The sequence below is a fragment of the Artemia sp. Qi Xiang Cuo genome, chromosome 4 (genome assembly GCF_049724085.1).
Source record: "Artemia sp. Qi Xiang Cuo chromosome 4, ASM4972408v1, whole genome shotgun sequence".
In the NCBI taxonomy this organism is placed as follows: Eukaryota; Metazoa; Arthropoda; class Branchiopoda; order Anostraca; family Artemiidae; genus Artemia; species Artemia sp. Qi Xiang Cuo.
Genome location: NC_142797.1, coordinates 20,098,563 through 20,122,518, shown reverse-complemented (window position 1 = coordinate 20,122,518; position 23,956 = coordinate 20,098,563). Strand labels below are relative to the sequence as shown.

Below are 23,956 nucleotides of genomic sequence, written 5' to 3'. Positions count from 1 at the left end.
TATATACTGCATATTCTTTATATGGTGTATATGCAGTATATTGCTGTGTCGCAGTATCCTTCCCTATTCCCAGTCTAATTAGTTTACCTCTGCCTACGCATATTCAAATATATGCGTGTGCATATAGAATAATAAATGGTTAAACTTGACTGAACCTCCGGGGGGGAGATCCTTCTGAAAAGGTCTATTTCTCTACTTTTGCTCTCTAGACGCTAAATGCTGTACCCTCTTTGGTTCATCTGAAGACTTTTCTTAACCAAGAACCATCTTGGTTTTTTTTTCTACTCAGTGCCATTATAAGTACTATTATATCAGTCAGTGCCGTCTATTTCTGAAAAGATTTTCTGTACTTGCCTTTCAGTTTAACAAACTCGTTACGCTTATCAGACCACTGGGATCTGGGAAACGTTCAACCATTCAGAATTTGGATGTCATTGGTGTTACAATATATAGCTGTAATTTGATGAAAAAAGGGTTACCATAATCTAGAGTAACAGGAGTAATCTTGATTAAGAAAATAATTGCTACGTCATCTAAAAAAAATAAAAATGTATATGTGGATACAGCTATGTGGATACTTTCGGGACAGAGAATTGGCTAATCTTGGCAATTCTAGTTGAAAAGTTATCTTTATATATGCATATATAGTTTCAAGATTAAATACTATAGATCATCAAAATTATATTAAAAATAGTGAGAAATTCCGTCATCTTCGTAAAGAAACTATTTTGAGTTATCCACCTAAAAAAAATCATTTTTTGCTAGTGTCATTTGAATAAATTCGTAACTCAATTAATTAGTGAGACATGGTTGCCAAACGGGACATGTGGATTTAATTTAGTTTTGAACATGAACAAAGAATACATTTCAATTAATCATTTGAATGCCAAATCTTCTATTGTAAAAAAATGATTGTGATGTTGATTTTAAGCTTGATTTAGATTACACCAAGGTTGAATTACTCATAATGAAAACATCAAGCATCTTTGTGAAGAAATTATTTTGAATTTCACCAAGGATCCACCAAAAAAATTCTTTTTTATTTAATTTTTATGCTAGTGTAGTTTGAATAAATTTAAATAAATTGGCAAGACATGAATGTTAAACAGGAATAGTAGATTTAAGCGAGGTTCAAACAAGAACATGAACATTTTTTAATTGAGTCATTGGAATGCCAAGTCTTCTATTGTAAGTAAATGATTGTGAAGTTTGATTTTACGCCGAGCACCGTCTTTTGAGATCGTCACATTCCATCTTGTCTCAAATCACATGCCATCATCCTTTTTTCTACTTAAAAAAAAAAAATCTTTTGGCAATTTCTAAATCTTCACAGGGTTGAAAACTACAAAATTTAATTGATAGTTTTGAAAAAATGTTATTCCTCTAACATTTTTGTGGCCGAAATATTCCCTCTTTATCGTTTTTAGACAGTATATTGATAGTTAAACCAAGATAGTTATAATTCAATTAATAGCTAAAAAAAGTGTTGCTCCCGTAATGTGACCAGACATTGCTTGAAGGTGTCACATTGCCTAGACATCTTAAACCTAGTGCTTGGTTGAACCCATGATAAAGGGCCTAAATAATGTCCCTGTATCATTTTTGCACGGTATATTGATGGGTATTGTTCTATATTCTGACAGAGACTCAACTGAATTTTGTTGAAGCTTAATTCATTCGTAAGGAAGGACATATTTTCTCCATGGTTGGCTACGCCATTTGTTAGAAGTACTTTCTATTTTTATATAATATTAATTTTGTTAGAATGTTCGGAATATTTTTCCCCTTTTTAAGTATCTCTTGTTAAATCAAGCCTTGTTTTTCATAGGAGACCTGCTTGAATTTGAGAGAGGACATTATAGACATTGGGCAGTCTACATCGGAAATGGATCCAAGTATGAAACTGAAGTCGTGCACCTCTGTAATTTGGGGTCAACGAGTCGCTGGTTTTCAGGTGGATCCAAGTTCAGAGAGGGCCAGAACAATAACGGAAATCCAGTACAAGCAGGCGTAAAATATTTCTCTTTTATTTTTAGTTGTCGTTGTTTTTTTTTTGCAACATTTGTCTAAAGGCAAAAGTGTGTATCACAAACTATTCAACTAATAGGCTTACTAAATCGGGCAAATCTGCTACCTTGCAGATTTGCCCAGGAACAAAGCTTTTCTGCTACCTTGTGTTTCACGCGCATAATTTTCTAACACAGGTAAACGCCATCAAAGAATTGCATAACTTGAAATATCTAGAATACCTATCAAAGAATTTAAAATAAGTCTATCAGATTTAAATATGTGTCTACGAGATATTATATATCCATATAAAAATATAGATATCGGGCTATAGATGTAAACAAAATATAGATATGGATATAATATTAATGTCTATCTGATCTAAAATACGAGTAGTATCTAGTATTACAGAGAGATGATGCCAATATTACAGATAAAATGAAGTTCTTAGATGTTTTAGTACACGACGTTACATGTGGCTACTGCAGTGCACCATATTTATTTATTTGGAAATTAATAATAAAAAAATTGATGCAAGTATACAAGGCCGTATCCAGAGGGGGGGGTATGGGGTTTGACCCCCCTCCCCCCTCAAATGTTCTGTCCGACTCGTAAAAACGCAAAAAAATATAAACAAAGTTGTTGATGCGTTTTTAAAGTTTTTTTTTGTAAATCCCCTCCCCCGCCCCGAAAAAAATCCTGCATACGACCCTGTATGCATAGAATGTAGTTCAAACGTAAAAATTATGACTTAGCAGTTTATGCAACCTATAGCTAAAATAAACTACTTGGAATATTTCCTTATTTAGCTATACTTTTAGAATTCTGAAAAACTAGTGCTACTGAAACCACAAAACTAACGCAAAAAATTAGGATTATGAGCAGATAAAAAGCCCACAGAAAATAAAAGACGAATTTTTTAAAGGTTTTCAGTAGTCTTTCAAATGCTAATAAAGTTTACTGTAAAACTTTGCTCCTCTAAAAAACTTCAAGGAAGCTTAGTTTTCTATGAACCGCTATTTTTTCTGAATTCTACAAGCATAGGAGAAAATCATGCTTTAGTTTATTTGAGTTGGTGATTATAGATCCTGACTTACGGATAGAAATTATGTAGATTATCATTAATAATGAAAAAAAAAATAATCATAAAAAATAGCCCAATTTTAGTTGTTCATAGATGGAAATAATATAGATATATAGAAATATAAATAGATATACATGCTGATCGTTAATATACACAGTGTTTAGTAGCTCATAGACCAGAGCTGGTTTAAAGAATAGTTTGACACATGCTCACTGTGTAAAAACAATTTTTAGGCACAAAATGAGTTTTGTGAACGTGGCTCACTTGTCTCATTTGCTTAACCCTCCAGTATCGCTATTTTGCACCAAAAGTTGGCAAAATTGGTGCCGGAGTTTCAAAGTTTAAAAATTATAACCTGCGTTTAATTCTGATTTTATAGTTGAGAACATAGTTTATATAATTATCCAGCATGATCTTTCCCTATCTCACCCATTATAAAAACCCGGACCGAGGTGCGAGTGCTCCAGAGAACGTTTTTGCAGATATAAACATAAGCGGCATTAGATCTTTTCATGGGTAGACAAAGAATAATCACCTACGGAACAAGTACTGACAAAACCACTTGGCCGGCTCAACCAATAAGTGGACAATAAGTGCAGAAATAAGTGGGAGGAGCTTTTTGTTCGCACCGAGAATGAAGAGCCAGAAATCATCTGCGGTAAACTTACTGGTATGTTATATAAACTGTGGTTGAGAAAGAGTGATTTTTATTCGCCGTCAGTGATGCTTTGACTAAAGGCATAAAATACTACTTTCTCTCTCAAAAAGTTTACGTTTGTCACGCCTCTGATTAGTTAAAAGTGGTGTCAAGCGATTAATTTCATCCAATAAAAGTCAACTCATGACCCTTTTGTTTGAATTTGGGACTTTCGGAACAGTTTGTAATACCCGCTATACATACGCAACCGCACTGGTTCAGAATAGTGGTACTGGGGGATACGTCTTCAAAATGACCGTATTACGTCTGAACCACGTTCGCCACACTGAAATTCACAGTTTAAAATGTCTCAGAAATTTTTCATTAAAACATATCTTCATACTCAATATGTGAAGAAGAAGAAGATTAAAATTTTTATTATGTTTCTTTGGAAAACTGTACAAATCTGGCATATAAACTTGAATGAGTTTTTATTCTAATGATAGTTGTCTTCTTGTTCTAATTCGCGTCTAGTTACGTCGAGTGTTAAATTTATAACCTGTTCCTATGAAAAAGAATTAAGAAAAAAATAGACGAAGTCAAACAATTTGTTTTTACCGGTGAATAAACACAAAAAAAAACTAAAGGATATTTTGGTGGAGATCTCCTGTATGGAGGTCAAATTTAGACAGTCGTTATATATACAGAGTAGACAACTCTGGAGTTCTGAAGCCACTTAAAAATTTTCACATAGCTGTTTTGAGTACAGTACCATGAGAATAGTAGTAATATCCGCAGCGTTACATTTTCATCAATGATTAAGTTCACTTGAAAAAAAAAATCTGAATTTAAGTTGAAAACTCCAAAATATTGGACCTTTCGGAGAGTGCAAGGTCTATTGAGGCAACAGTAGCAAGGTCCTTACTCGGTTAGGACTTGGCTTTAGAATTTTGATAACTTAGTGTCAAAATGAGCTAAATCAAAGCTGGAGATTGACTCGGTGCAAAAACAACTCGGTTTAAAGCTCATACTAGAAATTGGAGGGGTTGCTACCCTCACCCCCAATCCCCATCAAGGGTATAGTTTAATTGCACTCTACTGAAAAAACATGTTTTGGACATTTCTTCTTTTTGAATTGTAGCGTAGAACAGTTTCAGTTTCATTGCATAAATTCAGCTTCGTTAGTATAAAGGGGAATAGATTTTCATTAATGTTTTTTTTCTCTCTCTTTTAAAATCTGTTCTTTTCAAATTTATAGCACTTCAATTAGACTATACCAGTTTGTAATAAACAAAAATTGCAGCTATTATGATGAGCAGCCACCTGTTAGAAGACATGAGAGGTAGGGACAATAGGCTGCCGAAATTATAACACTCAAATAACATGGAAATCAATCATAGGCAGCGGGATAGCGCTGCCTAAGTAAAGAATGATGTGGGCACAATGTATTATTTATTTTTCTTCTCCATACCCGGGCACTTTGTATCGAAAAGTTGTCGTAGAAACTTCGAAAAGGGCTCATTCGATTGGAAATTGGAGTGGCTAGTGCCCTTTTTGATAGTCGAAAGTGATTGGACGGCAGCTAGACCCCCCCCCACGACCATCATTCCCCCAAACACCTCCAATCAAAATTTTGAGATAGCCATTTTGTTCAGCGTAGTTGATTTCCAGATATAAAATATCTTTTTGAGGAGGACACTCCCCCACAACCCTCGGGGCAAGGGTTTTAAGTTATGCCCTGGGGGCATATAAGGTTTTTATAGAAGGCCTTGTTGTAGAAACTTTAAAAAAAGGCTCATTCGATTGGAAATTCAAAGGGCTAGTGCCCTTTTTAATAGTCGAAACTGATTGGAGGGCACCTAGCTCCCCCCCCCCCCACGCCCATCATTCCCCTAAACACATCCAATCAAAGTTTTGGGATAGCCCTGTTGTTCAACGTAGTTGAATTCAAAATAGAAAATATGTCTTTGAGGAGGACACTCCCCTAAAACCCTCGGGGCAAGGGTTTTAAGTTATGCCCTGGGGGCATATAAGGTTTTTATAGAAGTTGTTGTCGTAGAAACTTCAAAAAAGGCTCATTCGATTGGAAATTCAAAGGGCTAGTGCCCTTTTTAATAGTCGAAAGTGATTGGGGGGCAACTACCCCCCCCCCCGCGCCCCGCCCACCATTCCCCCAAACACATCCAATCAAAATTTTTAAATAGCCATTTTGTTCAACGTAGTTGATTTCCATATAGAAAATGTTTTTCAGGAGGACACTCCCACAACCCTCGGGGCATGGGTTTTAAGTTATGCCCTGGGGGCATATAAGGTTTTTATAGAAGGCATTTTCGTAGAAACTTCAAAAAAGGCTCATTCGACCGGAAATTCAAAGGGCTAGTGCCTTTCTAATAGTCGAAAGTAATTGGAGGGTAACTAACTCACCTTTCCAGCTCAGTATTTTGCCAAACACATCCAATCAAAATTTTAAGATAACTACATTATTCAACGTAGTCTAAAGTTGTGTAAATTAGATCTTTGAGTATGACAACCCCTTAACAGCCCTCAGGACAAGGGTTGTAAATTGTGTCCTGAGGGCATATAAGGTTTTTAATGAACGCGTTGTCGTAGAAACTTCAAAAAGGGCTCATTCGATTAGAAATTGAAATGCTAGTGCCCTTTTTAATAGTCAAAAGTAATTGGAAGGCAACTAACATCCCTTCCACGGCCACCATTTTCCCAAACACATCCAATCAAAATTTTGAGATAGCCATTTTGTTCCACGCAGTTAAAGTTCAGAAAATTATACCTTTGAGCAGGACTCTCCCCCCAGAGTCTTCAGGGCAAGGGTTATAAGTTATGCCCTGTGGGCTTATAAGTTTTTATTGAAATATTTGTCGTAGAAACTTGAAAAAGGACTCATTCAATTTGAAATTGAAAGGTCTAGTGCCCTTTTTAATAGTCGAAAGTGATTTAAGGGCAAATAGCCCCCCTCTTTCGCCCACCTTTTCCCCAAAGTCATCCAATCAAAATTTTTAGATAGCCATTTTGTTCAGTGTTGTGGATTTCCAGATAGAAATTATGTTTTTGAGGAGGATACTCCGCCACAGCCCTTATTGCAAGGGTTGTAAGTCATGCCCTCTGGGCATATAAGGTTTTTATAGAATGCGACGTCGTAGATACTTTAAAAAAAGCTCCTTCGATAGAAATTGGAATAGCTAATGTCCTTTTTAATAGCCAAAGGTGATTGGAAGGTAACTAATACCCCTTCCAGACCCAACATTTTCACAAAAATATCCAATAAAAATTTTTAGAGAGCCATTTTGTTCCACGCCGTTTAAAGTTCAGGAAATTATTACTTTGAGCAGGACACTCCACCCCACAGTCTTCAGGACAAGGGTTATAAGTTATGCTTAGGGGGCATATAAGGTTTTTATTGAAATCTTTGTCGTAGAAACTTGAAAAAGGGCTCATTCGATTGGAAATTCAATAGGCTAGTCCTCTTTTTAACAGTCGAAAGTGATTTGAGGGCAACTAACCACCCTCTCACGCCCACTTTTTCCGCTGTGGACACAATGTATTATTTATTTTTCTTTTTTCTTCTCCATACCCGGGCACTTCGTATCTAAGGAGTTGTTGTAGAAACTTCGGAAAAGGCTCATTCGATTGGAAATTGGAGTGGCTAGTGCCCTTTTTTAATTGGAGAGCAACTAGCCCCCTCCCCACGCCCATCATTCCCCAAACACATCCAATCAAAATTTTGAGATAGCCATTTTGTTAAGGATAGTTGATTTCCTGATAGAAAATATCCTTTTGAGGAGGACACTCCTCCACAACCCTCGGGGCAAGGTTTTTAAGTTATGCCCTGGGGGCATATAAGGTTTTTATAGAAGGCGTTGTCGTAGAAACTTCAAAAAAGGCTCATTCGATTGGAAATAAAAAGGGCTAGTGCCCTTTTTAATAGTCGAAAGTTATTGGAGGGCAACTAGCCCCCCCCCCCACGCCCATCATTCCCCAAACACATCCACTGAAAATCTTGAGATTTTGTACAGCGTGGTTTATTTCCAGATAAAAAATACGTTTTTGAGGAAGAAACTCTCCCACAACCCTCGGGGTAAGGGTTTTAAGTTATGCCGTGGGGGCATATAAGAACGATGTTGGCACAATGTATCATTTATTATTTTTTTCCTTAAGGGCAGGGCACTTCGTATCGAAGATGTTGTCGCAGAAACTTCAAAAAGGGCTCATTCAATTGGAAATTGGAGTAGCTTGTGCCCTTTTTAATAGTCGAAAGTGATTGTAAGGCATCTAACACCCCTTCCACGCCCACCATTTCCCGAACCACATCCAATCAAAATTTTGAGATAGCCTTTTTGTTCAGCGTAGTTGATTTCCATATAGAAAATTTGTTTTTGAGGAGGACACTCCCTCACAACCCTTGGGGCAAGGGTTGTCGGCGCAGGCGTTGTCTTAGAAACTTCAAAAAAGCCTCATTCTATTAGAAATTCAAAGGGCTAGTGTCCTTTTTAATAGTCGAAAGTGATTGGAGGGCAACTAACCCCCCTTTCACGCCCACCTTATCCGCTGTGGGCACAATGTATTATTTATTTTTCTTTTTTTTCCATACCCGGGCACTTCGTATCGAAGGAGTTGTCGTAGAAACTTCGAAAAGGGCTCATTCGATTGGAAATTGAAATAACTAGTGCACATTTTGTTAGTCGAAAGTGATTGGAGGGCAACTAGCCCCCCTCCCCGCGCCCATCATTCCCCCAAACACATCCAATCAAAATTTTGAGATAGCCATTTTGTTAAGCGTAGTTGATTTCCTCATAGAAAATATCCTTTTGAGGAGGACACTCCCCCACAACCCTCGGGGCAAGGGTTTTAAGTTATGCCCTGGGGGCATATAAGGTTTTTATTGAAGGCGTTGTCGTGGAAACTTCAAAAAAGAGAACTTCGAAAAAGGATTGGGAATTGGAGTGGCTTGTACCCTTTCTAATAGTCGAAAGTGATTGGAAGGCAACTAACACTCCTTCCACGCCCACCATTTCCCGAAACAAATCAAATCAAAATTTTTAGATAGCCATTTTGTTCAGCGTAGTTGATTTCCAAATAGAAATTATGTTTTTGAGGTGGACACTCCCCCACAGCCTTCAAGGCAAGGGTTTGTAACTTATGCCCTTGGGGCATATAAGGTTTTTATAGAAGGCGTTGTCGTAGAAACTTCAAAAAAGGCTCATTCGATTGGAAATTCGAAGGGCTAGTGCCCTTTTTAATGGTCGAAAGTGATTGGAAGGCAACTAACCCCCTCTCCCCCCCAACTTTCCCCCAAACACATCCAATCAAAATTTTGAGATATCCATTTTATTCAACGTAGTTTTAAGTTCTGTAAATTAGGTCTTTATATGCCCTGGGGGCATATAAAGTTTTTATAGAACACGTCGTCGTAGAAACTTCAAAAAGGACTCATTTGATTAGAAACTGGAAGGGTTGGTTTCCTTTTTGACAGTCAAAAGAGAATGGAGAACTACTAACACTCTTTCTACGCTCAACATTTCCCCAAACACATCCGATAAAAATCTTTATATAACCGTTTTGGTCAAAAACGTTAAATCTCAGGACCTGATATCCTTGAAGAGATCAATCCCCCCACAGCCCTCGGGGACAGGGTTATAATTTTCGCACGGGGGGCAGATAAGTTTGTCATTTAAATCAGTGTTCTTGAAAATTGAAAAAGGGCTCATTCGAATTGAAATTCAAAGGGCTAGTTCCCTTTTTAACAGTCGAAAGTAATTGGAAGGCAACTAAAACCCCTTCCACGCCCACCATTTCCCCAAACACATTCAATCAAAATTTTGAGATAGCCATTTTGTTCCACGCAGTTAAAGTTCAGGAAATTATACCTTTGAGCAGGACACTCCCCCCATAGTCTTCAGGGCAAGGGTTATAAGTTATGCCCTGGGGGCATATAAGTTTTTATTGAAAACTGTGTTGTAGAAACTTGAAAAAGGGCTCATTCGATTAGAAATTCAAAGGTCTAGTGCTCTTTATAAAAGTCGAAAGTGATTTGAGGGCAACTAGCCCCCCTCTCTAGCCCATCCTTTCCCCAAACACATCCAATCAAAATTTTTAGATAGCCATTTTGTTAAGTAATGTGGATTTCCAGATAGAAATTATGTTTTTGAGGAGGACACTCCCCCACAGCCCTCAGGGCAAGGGTTGTAAGTTATGCCCTGGGGGCATATAAGGTTTTATAGAACGTGTCGTCGTAGAAACTTCAAAAAGGGCTCATTCGATTGGAAATTGAAATGGCTAGTGCCCTTTTTAATAGTCGAAAGTGATTGGAAGGCAACTAACAACCCTTCCATGCCCACCATTTGCCCAAACATATCCAATCAAAATTTTTAGATAGCCATATTGTTCCACGCAGTTTAAAGTTCAGGAAATTTTACCTTTGAAAAGGAAACTCCCGCCACAGTCGTCAGGGCAAGGGTTATAAGTTATGCCCTGGGGGCATATAAGGTTTTTATTGAAATCATTGTCGTAGAAACTTGAAAAAGGCTCATTCGTTTGGTAATTTAAAGGGTTAGTGCCCAATTTGATATTCGAAAGTGATTTGAGGGCAACTAATCCCCCTCTCACGCCCACCTTTTCCCCAAACACGTCCAATCAAAATTTATAGATAGCCATTTAATTCAACGCAGTTGAAAGTTTTGGAAATTTGGTCTTTAAGGAGGACAACCCATCCCCCCCCCCACAACCCACAGGGCAAGGGTTGTAAGTTCTGCCCTGGGAGCATGTAAGGCTTTCATAGAAAGTGATGTTGTAAAACATCAGAAAGGGTTCATTCAATTGAAAATTGAAAGGGTTAGTTCACTTTTAATAGTCGAAATTGATTGAAGGGCAACTAACCCCCCTCTCACGCCCATCATTTCCCCAAACACATCCAATCAGAATTTTGAGATATCCATTTTGTTCAACGTAGTTGAAAGTTCTGGAAATTAGATCTTTTATGATGATAACCCCCTTAGAGCCCTCAGTGCAAGGGTTGTAAGTTATGCCCTGGGGTTATGTAAGGTTTATATAGAAAGTTGTTGTAGAAATTTCAAATGGGACTCATTTGATTGGAAATTGAAATTGCCCTTTTTAATAGTCGAAAGTGAATGGAGAGTAATAAACCCCCCTCTTACATCCACCATTTCCCCAAAACTTGCAATCAAAGTTTAGAGATACCCATTATGTTCAACGTGGTTGAAATTTCTTGAAATTATGTATTTGAGGATGACAAACCCCCCTGAGTCCCCAGGGCAAAGGTTGTAAGTTATGCCCTGGGGGCATATAAGGTTTTTAATGATAGAGTTGTCGAAAAAACTTCAAAAGGGGCTCATTCAATTGGAAATTGAGAGGGCTAGTGCTCTTTTTAATAGTTGAAAGTCATTGGACGGTAATTAACCCCCCTCTCACGCCCACCATTCCCCCGCACGCATCCAATCAAAATTTTCAGATAGCCATTTTGTTCAACGTAGTAGAAAGTTCTGGAAATTAGGTCTGTGAGGATGACACCCCCTCCCCAGCCCTCAGGGCGACGGTTGTAAGTTATCCCCTGGGAGCATATATGGTTTTTATTGAAAGCGTTGTCGCAGAAACTTCAAAAGGACTCATTTGATTGGAAATTGAAAGGGCTAGTGCCTTTTTTAATAGTTGGAAGTGATTGGAGAAAGAATAACGTCCCTCTCACGCCCACCATTTTCCCAGACACATCCAATCAAAATTTTTAGATAGTTATTTTGTTTAACGTAGTTGAAAGTTCTGGAAATTAGGTCTTAGAGAATGACAACCACCCTCACAGTCCTTAGGGTAAGAGTTGTAATTTATGCCCTGGGGGCATATAAGGTATTTATAGGAAGTGTTATCGTAGAAACTCAAAAAGGGTTCATTCGATTGGAAATTGAAAGGGCTAGTGCTCTTTTTAGTAGTTGAAAGTGATTGGACGGTAACTAACCCCCCTCTCACGCCCACCATTCCCCCAAACGCATCCAATCAAAATTTTCAGATAGCCATTTTGTTCAGTGTAGTAGAAAGTTCTGGAAATTAGGTCTGTGAGGATGACACCCCCAAAGGGCCCTTTTTGAGTAGAAACTCATAAAGGGCCCTTTTTGAGTAAAAACTCAAAAAGGGCTCATTCGATTGGAAATCGAAAGGCCTAGTGCCCTTTTTAATAGTCGAAAGTGATTGGAAGGCTTGAAATTTTTATAGTTAAGATCGATCTGGGTATAATGTATTATTTCTTTATTATTGTTGTTGTTTAGACCTGGGCACTTTGCATCGAAGGAGTTGTCGTAGGAACTTCGAAAAGGGCTCATTCGATTGAAAATAGAAAGGGCTGATGCCCTTTTTAATAGTCGAAAGTGATTGGAGGGAAACTAATCCCCCTCCTACGCCCATTCTTCCATTTGACTTTATGTTTAAAAACTAAATGTTGCCATAAGATTAAATCAAAATGTACTGTGTTAATGCTAATTTCCAATAAGGCATCTCAGCAGTATCCCAAGAACGACTGAGGGTATTATGTTCAAACTTTCGGGTAGTCCCCGAAGCCGCGCCACGCCGAAATGACGGCGGTGAATGTGTGATTGAGTATCGGCGGCGGCGCGCCGCCCGGCGCGCCAAATTTTTTTTTAGCGTGCCGGCGATTTTCGACCGGCAGCGCGCCACGGCGTGCCAATTCTTTGATTAAAAATAATAATAAAATTCCACTTTACCAAGCACGTTCAACCTCGATTTTAGTAAGGATTTTTAAATGGTTGGCTAAAAACAGACAAGAACAATATGATAAAACAGGAATTTGTAGGGCCGTGTGGAAAGTGTTTATGTTCACCGTCGATCAGACCTAGTAGAATTCTCATTTTTAGCCACTAGACCCAGGGAAACCTATGTTGTGTTTATGTTTAACATCGCATTGTTCCTATAAAATCCCGTGTTTAGTCATTTCCTTCTTATTAATTATTTGGGCTAATGCGTGTATAACTTTCAAAGTTTGAAGTTCAAACATCTCCTGTTCATCAAATACATACGAAAAGGAAGTGAAAAAACAAAAAAAAACAACAAATAACAACATCCAAAAAACACTGTATACAAATCAGATACCATGGCTTAACAACACCAACAATTTTAAATCAGCGGTTACATCACTTCAGTTACAATTGATGTAACAAAAGTCAGTTTGTTCACTCTGCCTGGAGCCATTGATCTTTTCGCAGTCACTATCAGTCCTGTCGTGCTAAAAAGCCGTTTAGCTGGGGCACATGTGGCTGGTGCAGCCATAACTTAACGAGCGTAAACTGCCACTCGTGGGATTTGATACTAGTACTGGACCTTGGGGTCCCACAGAATGCCGCAAATGGGCTTCTTCTTTGTATCTGCAGAAATAAGTTGTTTTATAAGGGAGAACAAACCTGCACCTTCACAATAGGGCTCCAGCGCCCTACACTACAGAGGAACTAAACTGCAACTTTACCCTCTTTTCTTATTAACACGGAATAACCCTCCGAAATTCTTTTCTGAAAGAAGTGGTCAAGCTATAACGTTTCAAGTCAAAGTTTAAGGCTACTTCAACTTCAGTGTACTCTGCTAACTGTGCTAACTTCCCAACTAACTTCTCTGCTAACTTCCCAAGGCCAGAACATAATTTTCACTTTACTGAAAAAATATAATTGTTTTTACTTTTATAACTTTAATAAATCAAATAATATTAACATTTTGAGTACTAAATATCAGTATATGTATATTAAACTGACAATGCATATTCATTTGTATTTTTGTCAGTAAAGTACAAATTATGTTCTGGCCTTGGGAAGGCATAGGGGTTTTAAGCCCAACTTATGTTAATTTCTGCTGGTTTTGAGTTTGACTCAGTTATTTATTGTAATTTCTGTTCGTGTTGAGTTTTATTTATTTATCGATGTTGATTTGCGATAGTTTAACGCTTGGTAGCTTATTTGATTTTATTTTTGCTCATTTTTTGTTTAATGGAGTACTTTACTTTTCTTTGAAAACTTATTTTTTGGAAACAGTTTTTTTAATTAATTTCTGTTCGTTTTGACTTAGTCTTTTCAGGGAAAAAGAAAATAATACTTTAAATCTTTTCGTTTTTTTAATAATTTAAGTTTGGCCTTCTATTTGTATGCTGGAAAACAATTTTTAGCAAAATTTAACAACATAGACCCTTTTAAAAATCTGGACACAAATAATAGTGTTTAATTTAGTTTCATACCTCCTCTAGTTGACCTGAAATGGAAAACTTAATAACATTCGCAAAAAAATTTGTTTACTTTCTTTGATAGCTTGGATACACTTACGTTATTTTGATTTGGTCAAATTTTAAGAGCAGAAGAAGCCCTGAAAGTTTGAACATAATACCCTCAGTTGTTCTTGGGGTACTGCTGAGATGCCTTATTGGGAATTAGCATAAACAGTGCATTTTGATTTAATCTTAAGGCAACATTTACTTTTTAAACATAAAGGCAAATGGGAGGATGGGCGTGGGACGGGGATTAGTTGCCCTCCAATTACTTTCGACTATTAAAAAGGACATCAGCCCTTTCTATTTTCAATCGAATGAGCCCTTTTCAAAGTTCCTACGACAACTCCTTCGATACGAAGTGCCCTGGTCTAAACAACAACAACAACAAAAAAAAATGATACATTATACCCATATCGATCTCTGCTATAAAAATGTCAAGCCTTCCGATCACTTTCAGTTATTAAAAAGGGCACTAGGCTTTTTGATTTCCAAACTAATGATCCCTTTTTGAGTTTCTACGACACTTTCTATAAACACCGTATATGCCCCCAGGGCATAAATTACAACCCTTACCTTAAGGGCTCTGAGGATGGTTGTAATCCTCTAAGATCTAATTTCCAGAACTTTCAGCTACGTTAAACAAAATGGCTATCTCAAAATTTTGATTGGATGTGTTTCGGGAAATGGTGGGCGTAGATGGGGTGTTAGTTGCCTTCCAATCATTTTCGACTATTGAAAAGAGCACAAGCCACTCCAATCTCTAATTGAATGAACACTTTTCGAAGTTTCTACGACAACTTCTTCGATATGAAGTGCCCTGGTCTAAAGGAAAAAAATAAATAATACATTGTGCCAACATCGTTCTTATATACCTCCAGGGCATAACTACAAAACCCTTGCCCTAAGGGTTGTTGGGGAGTAACCTCCTCAAAAAACATATTTTCTCTCTGGAAATCAGTTACTCTGAACAAAATGGCTATCTTAAAATTTTGATTGGATGTGTTTGGGGAAACGGTTGGCGTGGAAGAGATGTTAGTTGCCTTCCAATCACTTTCGACCATTAAAAAGGGCACTAGCTATTCCAATTTCCAATCGAATGAGCCCTTTTTGAATTTTATACGAAAACTTCTTCTATACGATTGGCCCTGGTCTAGAAAAAAAAAAACAAAAATAAATAAATATTATATTGTGCCAACATTGTTCTTTACTTAGGCAGCGCGATTACGCTCCCTTTGATAACATCCTAAATTGCCTAATGCTCTTTTACCTATCTATTTTCATCTGAAAAATCAGAAAAAAAATGAACAGAGTTTTAAAGTTGAAGGTAGAATTTTTGTTTCAAGAAAAATTTCTTCTTCTCCTTCCTACGAACCGATATACATGGCGAGCCCAAGATGACAGTATTTATCTTGAAGAAACAGAGTAGCCGGGATGACGGTTGAAGCCTGGAGGTCGATATCGATAACCAAAAAAGAGAGAAAACAAAAACGGCGGCGTCAGCGTGCTGATGCAAGCTCGGCGGCGCGCCGCGGTTTTTTTTCGGCTGCGCGCCGCTGACTTTTCGGCGCGGCTTCGGGGTCTACTTTTGGGGCTGCTTCTGCTCTTAAAATTTAACCAAATGAAAATAGCCTTAGTGTATTCAATCTATCAAAGAAAGTAAACAGATTTTTTTGCGAATGGTATCAAGTTTTCCATTTCAGGTCAACTAGTATGAAACTAAATTAAACACTACTATTTGTGTCCGGATTTTTAAAAGGTTGTGTGTTGTTGAAAATAGCTGAAAAATTTTCTCCAGCATACAAAAAGCAGGCCAAACTATAAAGTCTTAAAAAAAGGAAAAGATTTAAAGAATTATTTTCTTTTTCCCTGAAAAGACTATGTTAATAGAAGATGAACAGAAATAAATTAAAAAAAACTTTTTCCACCAAATAAGTTTTTCAAAAAAAAGTAAAGAATTCAATGAAATAAAAAATGATAAAAAATAAAATAAACTAATCTAACAAATGTGAAACTACCGCAAATAAGAATCAATAAATCAATGAAACCGGAAACGAACAGAAATTACAATAAATAACCGAGTCAAACTCAAAACGTTCAGAAATTAACAGAAGTTGGGCGCAAAAACCCTATGCCTTCCCAAGGCCAGAACAAAATTTGCACTTTACAGAAAAAAATATAAATGTTTTTACTTTTATAGCTTTAATAAATCAAATAATATTAACATTTTGATTACTAAATATCAGTATATGTATGCTAAACTGACAATGAACATTCATTTGCATTTTTTTTCAGTAAAGTACAAATTATGTTCGTGATTATATCGTGATTATCGTGTTATCGTTAACTGGTTATGTAAAGCTCCCCGCAAATTCTTATCCTTTAGCCTATCCGAGTCGTAAATGTCTGGAAGGTGATTGCGCTTGCTAAATTTCAGCTCTAACTGTCGATACCACTAGGTCGTGGTCTTTACTTTTAACGTAAATATTAGCACTTATATGAGTTTTGGTGTTCTGTGGTACAACCACCAGTCTTCAAGATAGAATGATAGAATAGTTGATAAGACTATCCGTTTTAGAATTGTGAGGACTCTATATTAACTTACGAGTCATTTTGTGGACAGATACGATGTTGCATTTTACTGAAAAAACATTTTAAACGTTTTTCAAATTTAATAAATTCAAAACTATTAATATTTTCAGGAAAAAACTTCAGTCTATTAAACTATCAATCCGAAACGTTTTTCTTGCAATATTAGTTTTCATAATTTATTTTTTTTTTTTTTTTTTTTTAATGTTATGGGAAATAAAACATAAGCTCGAGATAAGGACTGTTTTCAGTTAAGGGTAAGTTATGTTCTTGGCTTTAAAAGAGAAATGCACATATTTTGCTCGACTTTAATTCGACCCCCTCAATATTCCCTGTAATTTTCATAAGCAGCGTTATTGCGCTGCCTATGAAAACGACACTTTCAGGTTGGAAAGTCTAATAAGTGTAAACATATTTTAGATATTTATTGAAGTGCTCCTAGCTGAATTTAAGATTAAAATTGTGATTTTAAACGTTTGTATGTGTTTTTTGCTGCAATTCAATTATTCTTCCAAAACCGGTATCTCTTGTTATTCTTTAATTCTACTAACGAATTCAAATAAGGTTCTTAAGCTTTTTCTGGGACACAGCTTTTGTTCAAAGATTTAGTTAAAAAAAATTCATATAGGAATATCAGTTTTTAACTTGTTCTGAATTGATGGTCCTTTTGTTTTCAGCAATAATTCGTATTTTTTTTTTTTTTTTTTTTTGCAGCTATAAGTAGGAAATGTTTTTGGCCCCAATTATGGTGAGTCACCCCTTCGCTGACGTAAATACTCCTCTCCCAATTTGACAAATGGGTATCAATCCAGTAGAGTAATCTTTTTCACTTTCTAATAATACCAAAAAAGTGTATATACGCTTTTTCGTTTTGGGTACAATGATAGTTTTGTACCATTCTAACGAGAGATTCAAAGGAACCCCTACTTCATACGAGGGATGAAAATCTCATTGCAGTGCGGTGCATCAGAAGCTGCACGATAGGTCATCTAGGTCACTTTGTACCGTGTTGCATTGTTATTATTATTATTAGTAGTAGCGTTAAACATGTGCCTTTGTGTCTTTGTAAGATTTCGTTCTTCTTTTAGGATTTATTTGAAGTTTGGGCTGATAGTGCCTGCAGAATTAATAATTCGTATGATGAGAAATCTCACCCGTTTCCATGGTATGAGATTTTCAATAGGGCCATACTCTTCAGCGTTGCCTCTGAGAAAGGTAGTTACCTAAGTCTATCTGGTTCATCTGAAAAATCGTATTTCAAAATCAGTGACCTTATTTTACTAAATTCCATCTTTTGTTAAAATAATATTGAAAAGCAACGATTTAGATTCCCAGCGAAATAGTGTTTCCGGGAAGTGCAATTTAAATTCCTGTGCCCTATATTAGTATCCTGTTGTTCTTTTCTATTCTAAGCTCAATGTCTAATGCGGAGTCTATCCAGAAATGAAATGCGTACGGAGATCGCATAAAATAATTTTATTTGGGGTTAGTATTCTAAGGTTTTTTTTTATCAAAAGCTTTTGAGGATACGCCAGCGGTAGTTTAGAAGAAGTTAGAATTGACTTAGTTAGAAGCGTTAGTTATCTCTCTCTCAAACTTGAAGTTAGTCCGTTGGATTGATCTTTTCTTTCTAGTTTGTTTCCTCTTTTTTGCCCATAACGCATAATTTGACATAAAACTTTCGATTTGAGATTACTATTGATGTTTAAAAAATGCATTCATCTTAAATACACAAGATTTTGACTCTTACTCCAGTTTTTTCCAAGTTATATGAAAGCTTTTTAGCTGAGTGATTGAAAGTAAAGATACTCTCTAATTTTTACCAAAGCCAATTCGGAAATTTCCGGTCTGCATCTCCCAGCCACTATCTTGCTCACTTTATGCACAAAATATGTAACGCACTTGAAAAACCCAATACCTGGCTCAATGTTATCGCAGTGGACTTGCAAAGAGCTTTTTGACTTAATTATTCACAATACATTGGTATTGTGACACATAATTTGATATAAAACTTTTTATATAAGACTTCTATTGATGCTGAAAAAAAAACTCATTCATCGTTTAAAATTGGCAAACAGAGAAATAGAAAGACTTAGAGACATTCTTGTGTTTTTCTGCTTTTTGGTAAATTCTGTTACAATCGTCTCTTAATTACTTTTTACTTTCGGTTGGGACCAGACAATATACTGTTTTTCCCGGCGCCAAAGGATTTTTGAACAATTTCCGATGAGCATTTTGTTCGATCGGGTGCACCTTCTCCAGTGACCGGCTGCTCCTTTTCCAGCGATCTTCAGCCAGTCTTCTTGCTATTCAACTGACTCCGAAAACCCCTTCCTATAGCTCTAGATCTTCTTACAAATCCCACATCCACTGCTCAAATATTTGAACCAATGGTCCCAGATTGGGGGCATGCGCCATTTTGGTGCGTTTGGGACAAAATTTTCAAATTAGTCAATTTTTTCTAAGCAAATATTTTTAGAAATGTTGTATTTTGGACAGATTTTGTTTGCAAACAATGCTCTTATCATGGTCGCTATTATTTTTGTTACTTTTGAAAAGAACAGTGGGCATACCAATGCACTCTAGTTCAGTGTGACTCGTTAAGTTTTCTGACCAATATGTTTCCCCTCCGTCCCAATCTAGTCAAAGCCCCCCTCTTTACTCCATCCTAGGAAGTTTCTATTTCTCTTAAAGTTTGAAATTTCTATCTTCCCACCCTGTTCAGGGACGACCTGCTTTTCGTTTGACCCTAAATCGTTGGCTGATAAGGATAATCTTTAGCAATCTGTCATCCTTCATCCGAAGAACCTGCCCTATCCATCTTAAACTTTCTATCACTATAGGCCTAGAAAGCAGGATAGAAAAACATTTTTCGCACAGCTTACTGTTTGAGATACGGTCAATCAATCGGATAGCCAAAAAAAAACTGTTGGCAATTTCTTTGGAAAATATATACCAAATCTTCCTCCGTTTTTCGGAGCATCCACGCTTCAGAACCATACTTGACCACTGTCATTACTGTAGATTCCAATATTATAATTTTAGTTTGCAGACTTATCTGCCTATTCATCAAAACCTCTTCCAACTGTGAAAAAACACCCCGGGCCCTGGCTATTCTACTTTTAACATCTTCAATGCACCCACCGTCTTTACTAATAATACTACCTAGTTAGGTGAAGCTGTACACTTGATCGATATTGTCGTTACTCAACACCGCCTTTTCACTTATTTCTAGCATTAGCTAATTGGTCTTCTTGACATTAATTGTCAAACCTATTCTTAGACCCTGAACTCGGAAAACCTTTGAAAGTTCATTCATTTGGATAATATTCTCATCTAGGATGATTAAATCATCAGCATAATCTAAGTCCAGGAGAGTTTTACTTCCGCATTTGGTTCCTTATTCTCCCATTACCTTTGTTATGTTCCTTACGACAAATCCCTTAAAATGATCCATATACATTGGGATAGAACGCAACCCTGCTTAACTTCTCGTTTAATACGAAACCAGCTACTAACCTCATTTCCTACGTTAATCGTAGCAATGCTATTCTCGTACATACCACTAATTACTTTAGTGGATTTATCTGGTATACCATACAAGGATAGGACCTTCGTTAAAGCTCTTCTATCAGCTGATTCAAATGCTTGCTCATAATATATAAAACTGATGGTATTTGATGACTCAGGCGCTTCTCCATTATTAATTTACCAGCAGTACCATCATACTAAGTAATTTGCTTCCCACAGAAACCAGGTTTATGCCTCTATAATTACCACATTCACTCTTATCACCTTTCTTATTGAGGGGTTAATTGGAGTTTTCCTAAATAAAGTACCTCCCTCTTTTCAAAAATCATAGTCATAATCTTTTGTAGCTTATCTCTAACCTCGGAACTACCATGTTTAAAAAATTCATTTACTACACTATCAGTATCAGGGCCTTATTATTTTTTAATCTTTAGTACTGTAATTAATTTTTCCTCACTAAATAAATCTTCCTTCACATTCAAAGTGTCACAAAACTTTATCATTTTTTAAAAATAATAATCATATATTGAAAACCCGTCGTATACAGTAAATGTACAATGACAGAGTATACAGAATAGTGCGAAAAGAGGAAACAAAAAGAAAACATACTAAAAAATTACAACAAAAGCAACAACTTCTTAAATAGTATACAAAATAGTATGAAAAGAGGAAAGCGAAAGATAACATACTCGAAAATAACATCAGAAACAGCAACTTTTTCGAAAATAGTAGCAAGGACAACAACTTCTGAAAGGAGAAAAAAAAAGGGAAACAAGAGGTGAAAATTAAACAAGCAAACTTGCCCACTTGTGCTTTAAAATTGCTGCTTTTATTTTTTGCCGGCTAACCCTGGGTTCTTACTGATGCGATTTCACGCCAAAACGTCCGTTTTTGCGTGATCTGTCAAATTTTCTCCGTTTTTTGCTGCAAGTTTCTGCGTCACAACGGTTTAGTGGCTGTTTTGAAATATTTCTACTGAGCCGTTGTAAATCGCATCCGTTATTTTGAAATTGAAAGCATTGTAGAACCATAAATTGCAAGTAACTGAGAAACTGAACATGTTATAGATAAGACTTATGTTTTTCATTAGGCATAGTTAGCCAAGGCTACTACAGGTTAGCCCTTTGAATATTTTTCTTGGCTTCTAGAATTTGATATAGCCTATTCTTATGCATAGGCTTTTTAAACATATCATAATATCTTTGCGCTTCAACGGCTGTAGTGAACCGTCTCTGTGTGAACATTTTTGCGAATTCCCCGCATCCGCTACCCGTGAGCCGTTTTTCGTTAAAGAAAAATCGCACCAGTGGGAACCAAAGGTAATAAGTATCTCAACAGCTAGATTTGGGTCAGCAAGGTTGTAGCGCCGGATCAGAAAACTATTTGTTGTCCGTGGTGGCAATTTTAGTAGGTACTTGGCAAAACAGAAAAACAAAGAGCGGATTTTAGACTTTTCACGATTTGCCAATAATTATATCTTTTCCTGTAACTTCAACATGGTTTAGCAAAGTCTCAAAATGTTCTGTTCATCCCTCTTTAACTTTTTCCTTATCACTAATTGTGGCCTCTTTCCTATCTTTAACAGGACAAGTCTAGTGAAGTTCCATATAGCTCCTGAAAATGGCACTATGGGTGCCATTTTTTGAGTAGAAAGGCTTGGAAGTATGACAAGGATACTGGTACCATGATAATCTTCATAGTTGACAACTCTAAACCTTGGATTTAGAGTTCCACAATCCCTATCTTGTATGCTCCCCCTCCCTGTCCCATAAAAGCCTCATATTGTCCGCTAACTAACACAACTAGACTAGTTGTAGTGACTAGGCTAGTGACGTCAGCGTCAATTCACAAAAATTTATTAGGGAGGTTGCTATATGCATTTTCTAATATCTAGGGGGACGGGCGATTTTTTTCAATATAAATACCAAAAAGGCAATTTTCAATGAAAATACTTCCCTCAATTTTTTCAAAACTAGGAGGGAAGGGGGGGGGACAAAAACAACTTGTGAAGCAATTTTTATGTGACGTATTTTTGAAACCTGTTTTGAATAAACTGGCACGTAATATTTCCATATATTTGTGGAATTATGAAAAACCGGCGCTTTACTGAAGCTTGCTTTTTTTTAGAATTGAAATTCTGTACTAAAATTTATTGATTTTATGGCCTATAAAAGACTATTGAGAGCTTTTTAAATTTATCTTTTATTTTCTGCAAGCTACTTAGGGATTTTTCCGCTTCTAATCCTGTTTTGTTGCGCTCGGTTGCTTGTTTTCAGTGAAGTGTTAGTTTTTCAGAATGGTAAGCCTTTAAGCTTCAAATTCGCTTATTACCTTCATCACAAAACTTTGTTGCTGTTTTCTTTTTATTAATAAGTAGGCTTGATTGGCTGAAAGTGATGATACTTAGATACTGACACCTAAAAAAGTACGCTTGCGAACCGGACATCAACAAGAGTTATCTCTCCAGTAAAACTTGTATTTATGTATTTGTCCCCTGAGTAGACAGATTTTACCCATTATTGAGTACTGCAACAAAAATTTCATAATACAAATTTCAAGATGCTTACCTAATGTTTTTTTCTTAATTTAGAGTTTGAGAGGTACAATGTTCTCAAAATGAATTGCGAACATTTCGCACACTTTGTCAGGAACCATCGTGCAGAATCCCAACAGGTGAAGGATTTTCTTCTCCGTGTTTATGAAAACGGACTTTCTGTTGCCAGAGTAAGTTTTTTTTTTTTTTGCAATAGTTATTCGCCTTAATTCGAGATAGAAAATTAAATGTTACATGTGTTTATTGTTTCATTATGCTTCTGTTAGCAAGACACAGAAAAATTATTCCATCCCTTTCATTTAACACGATCCTATTTTGGAAGTATCTAGCATTTCTTATAGACGCATTTCTAATTTGACTGTGACTAGCTTTAAGGGGATCGCCAGTATACTTTATAAATTCCGTATAGTTTCTGTTAAAGTTTGTAGTCAAGGTGCCAAGATGTAAAAATGTGACACCTCCATGACACATCGGTTTTACTCAATCTGAAAGCGGTTTCTAGTCATAATAAACCCGCTGATTACGATTATTCCCGGGAATAGGTACCTCCGAAGGGTGCTTGACAATTAAAAATTACCTGAAATATTAAATAGTATTATTTAGCGAGTTACACTTGCGGCCCATTACATTTTGGTCCTTTTAGTTTCAGCTCAACCTAAATGAGCAAATATGTAAGCAAGTTGGTTATTGAAACAAAAAGTTATCGACTGAACGTTATTTTTACTCGATAAATCGAATTAAGTGTCAAAATCAGTTAATTGAGAAATCGCTTCTAACCGTTATAAAGCTTATTTATTTATAACCCACAAATGAACATTGGCAAATGAACAGGAACAGTCCTGGTCAAAGGTAAAAATAAAATAAAGTAGAAAGTCAAAAGTACCTATTTGTAATAACAGGTCCTGAGCCAAATCAAAAGTACTTTCTTCCTCTTCTTCACTTCAGTCAAATCAACAGTACATTCTTCCTCTTCTTCACTTCAGCCAAATCAACAGTACATTCTTCCTCTTCTTCACTTCAGTCAAATCAACAGTACATTCTTCCTCTTCTTCGCTTCAGCCAAATCAACAGTACATTCTTCCTCTTCTTCGCTTCAGCCAAATCAACAGTACATTCTTCCTCTTCTTCGCTTCAGCCAAATCAACAGTACATTCTTCCTCTTCTTCACTTCAGCCAAATCAACAGTACATTCTTCCTTTTCTTCACTTCAGCCAAATCAACAGTATATTCTTCCTCTTCTTCACTTCAGCCAAATCAACTGTACATTTTTCCTCT

The 23,956-nt window shown here is 36.6% G+C and overlaps 1 protein-coding gene across 2 annotated transcripts in view; it reads left to right on the top strand.

The window, feature by feature from the left end:
* LOC148952866 (phospholipase A and acyltransferase 3-like) overlaps positions 1–23,956 on the top strand; it is a 137,435-nt gene that overhangs the window by 70,296 nt on the left and 43,183 nt on the right. For both annotated transcript variants that reach the window (XM_089088134.1, XM_089088133.1), the window contains exons 3-5: positions 1,829–2,010; positions 17,685–17,811; positions 22,718–22,851. In XM_089088134.1, the coding sequence (XP_088944260.1) occupies positions 1,829–2,010; positions 17,685–17,811; positions 22,718–22,851 (443 nt within the window). The remainder of the gene's footprint in view (positions 1–1,828; positions 2,011–17,684; positions 17,812–22,717; positions 22,852–23,956) is intronic.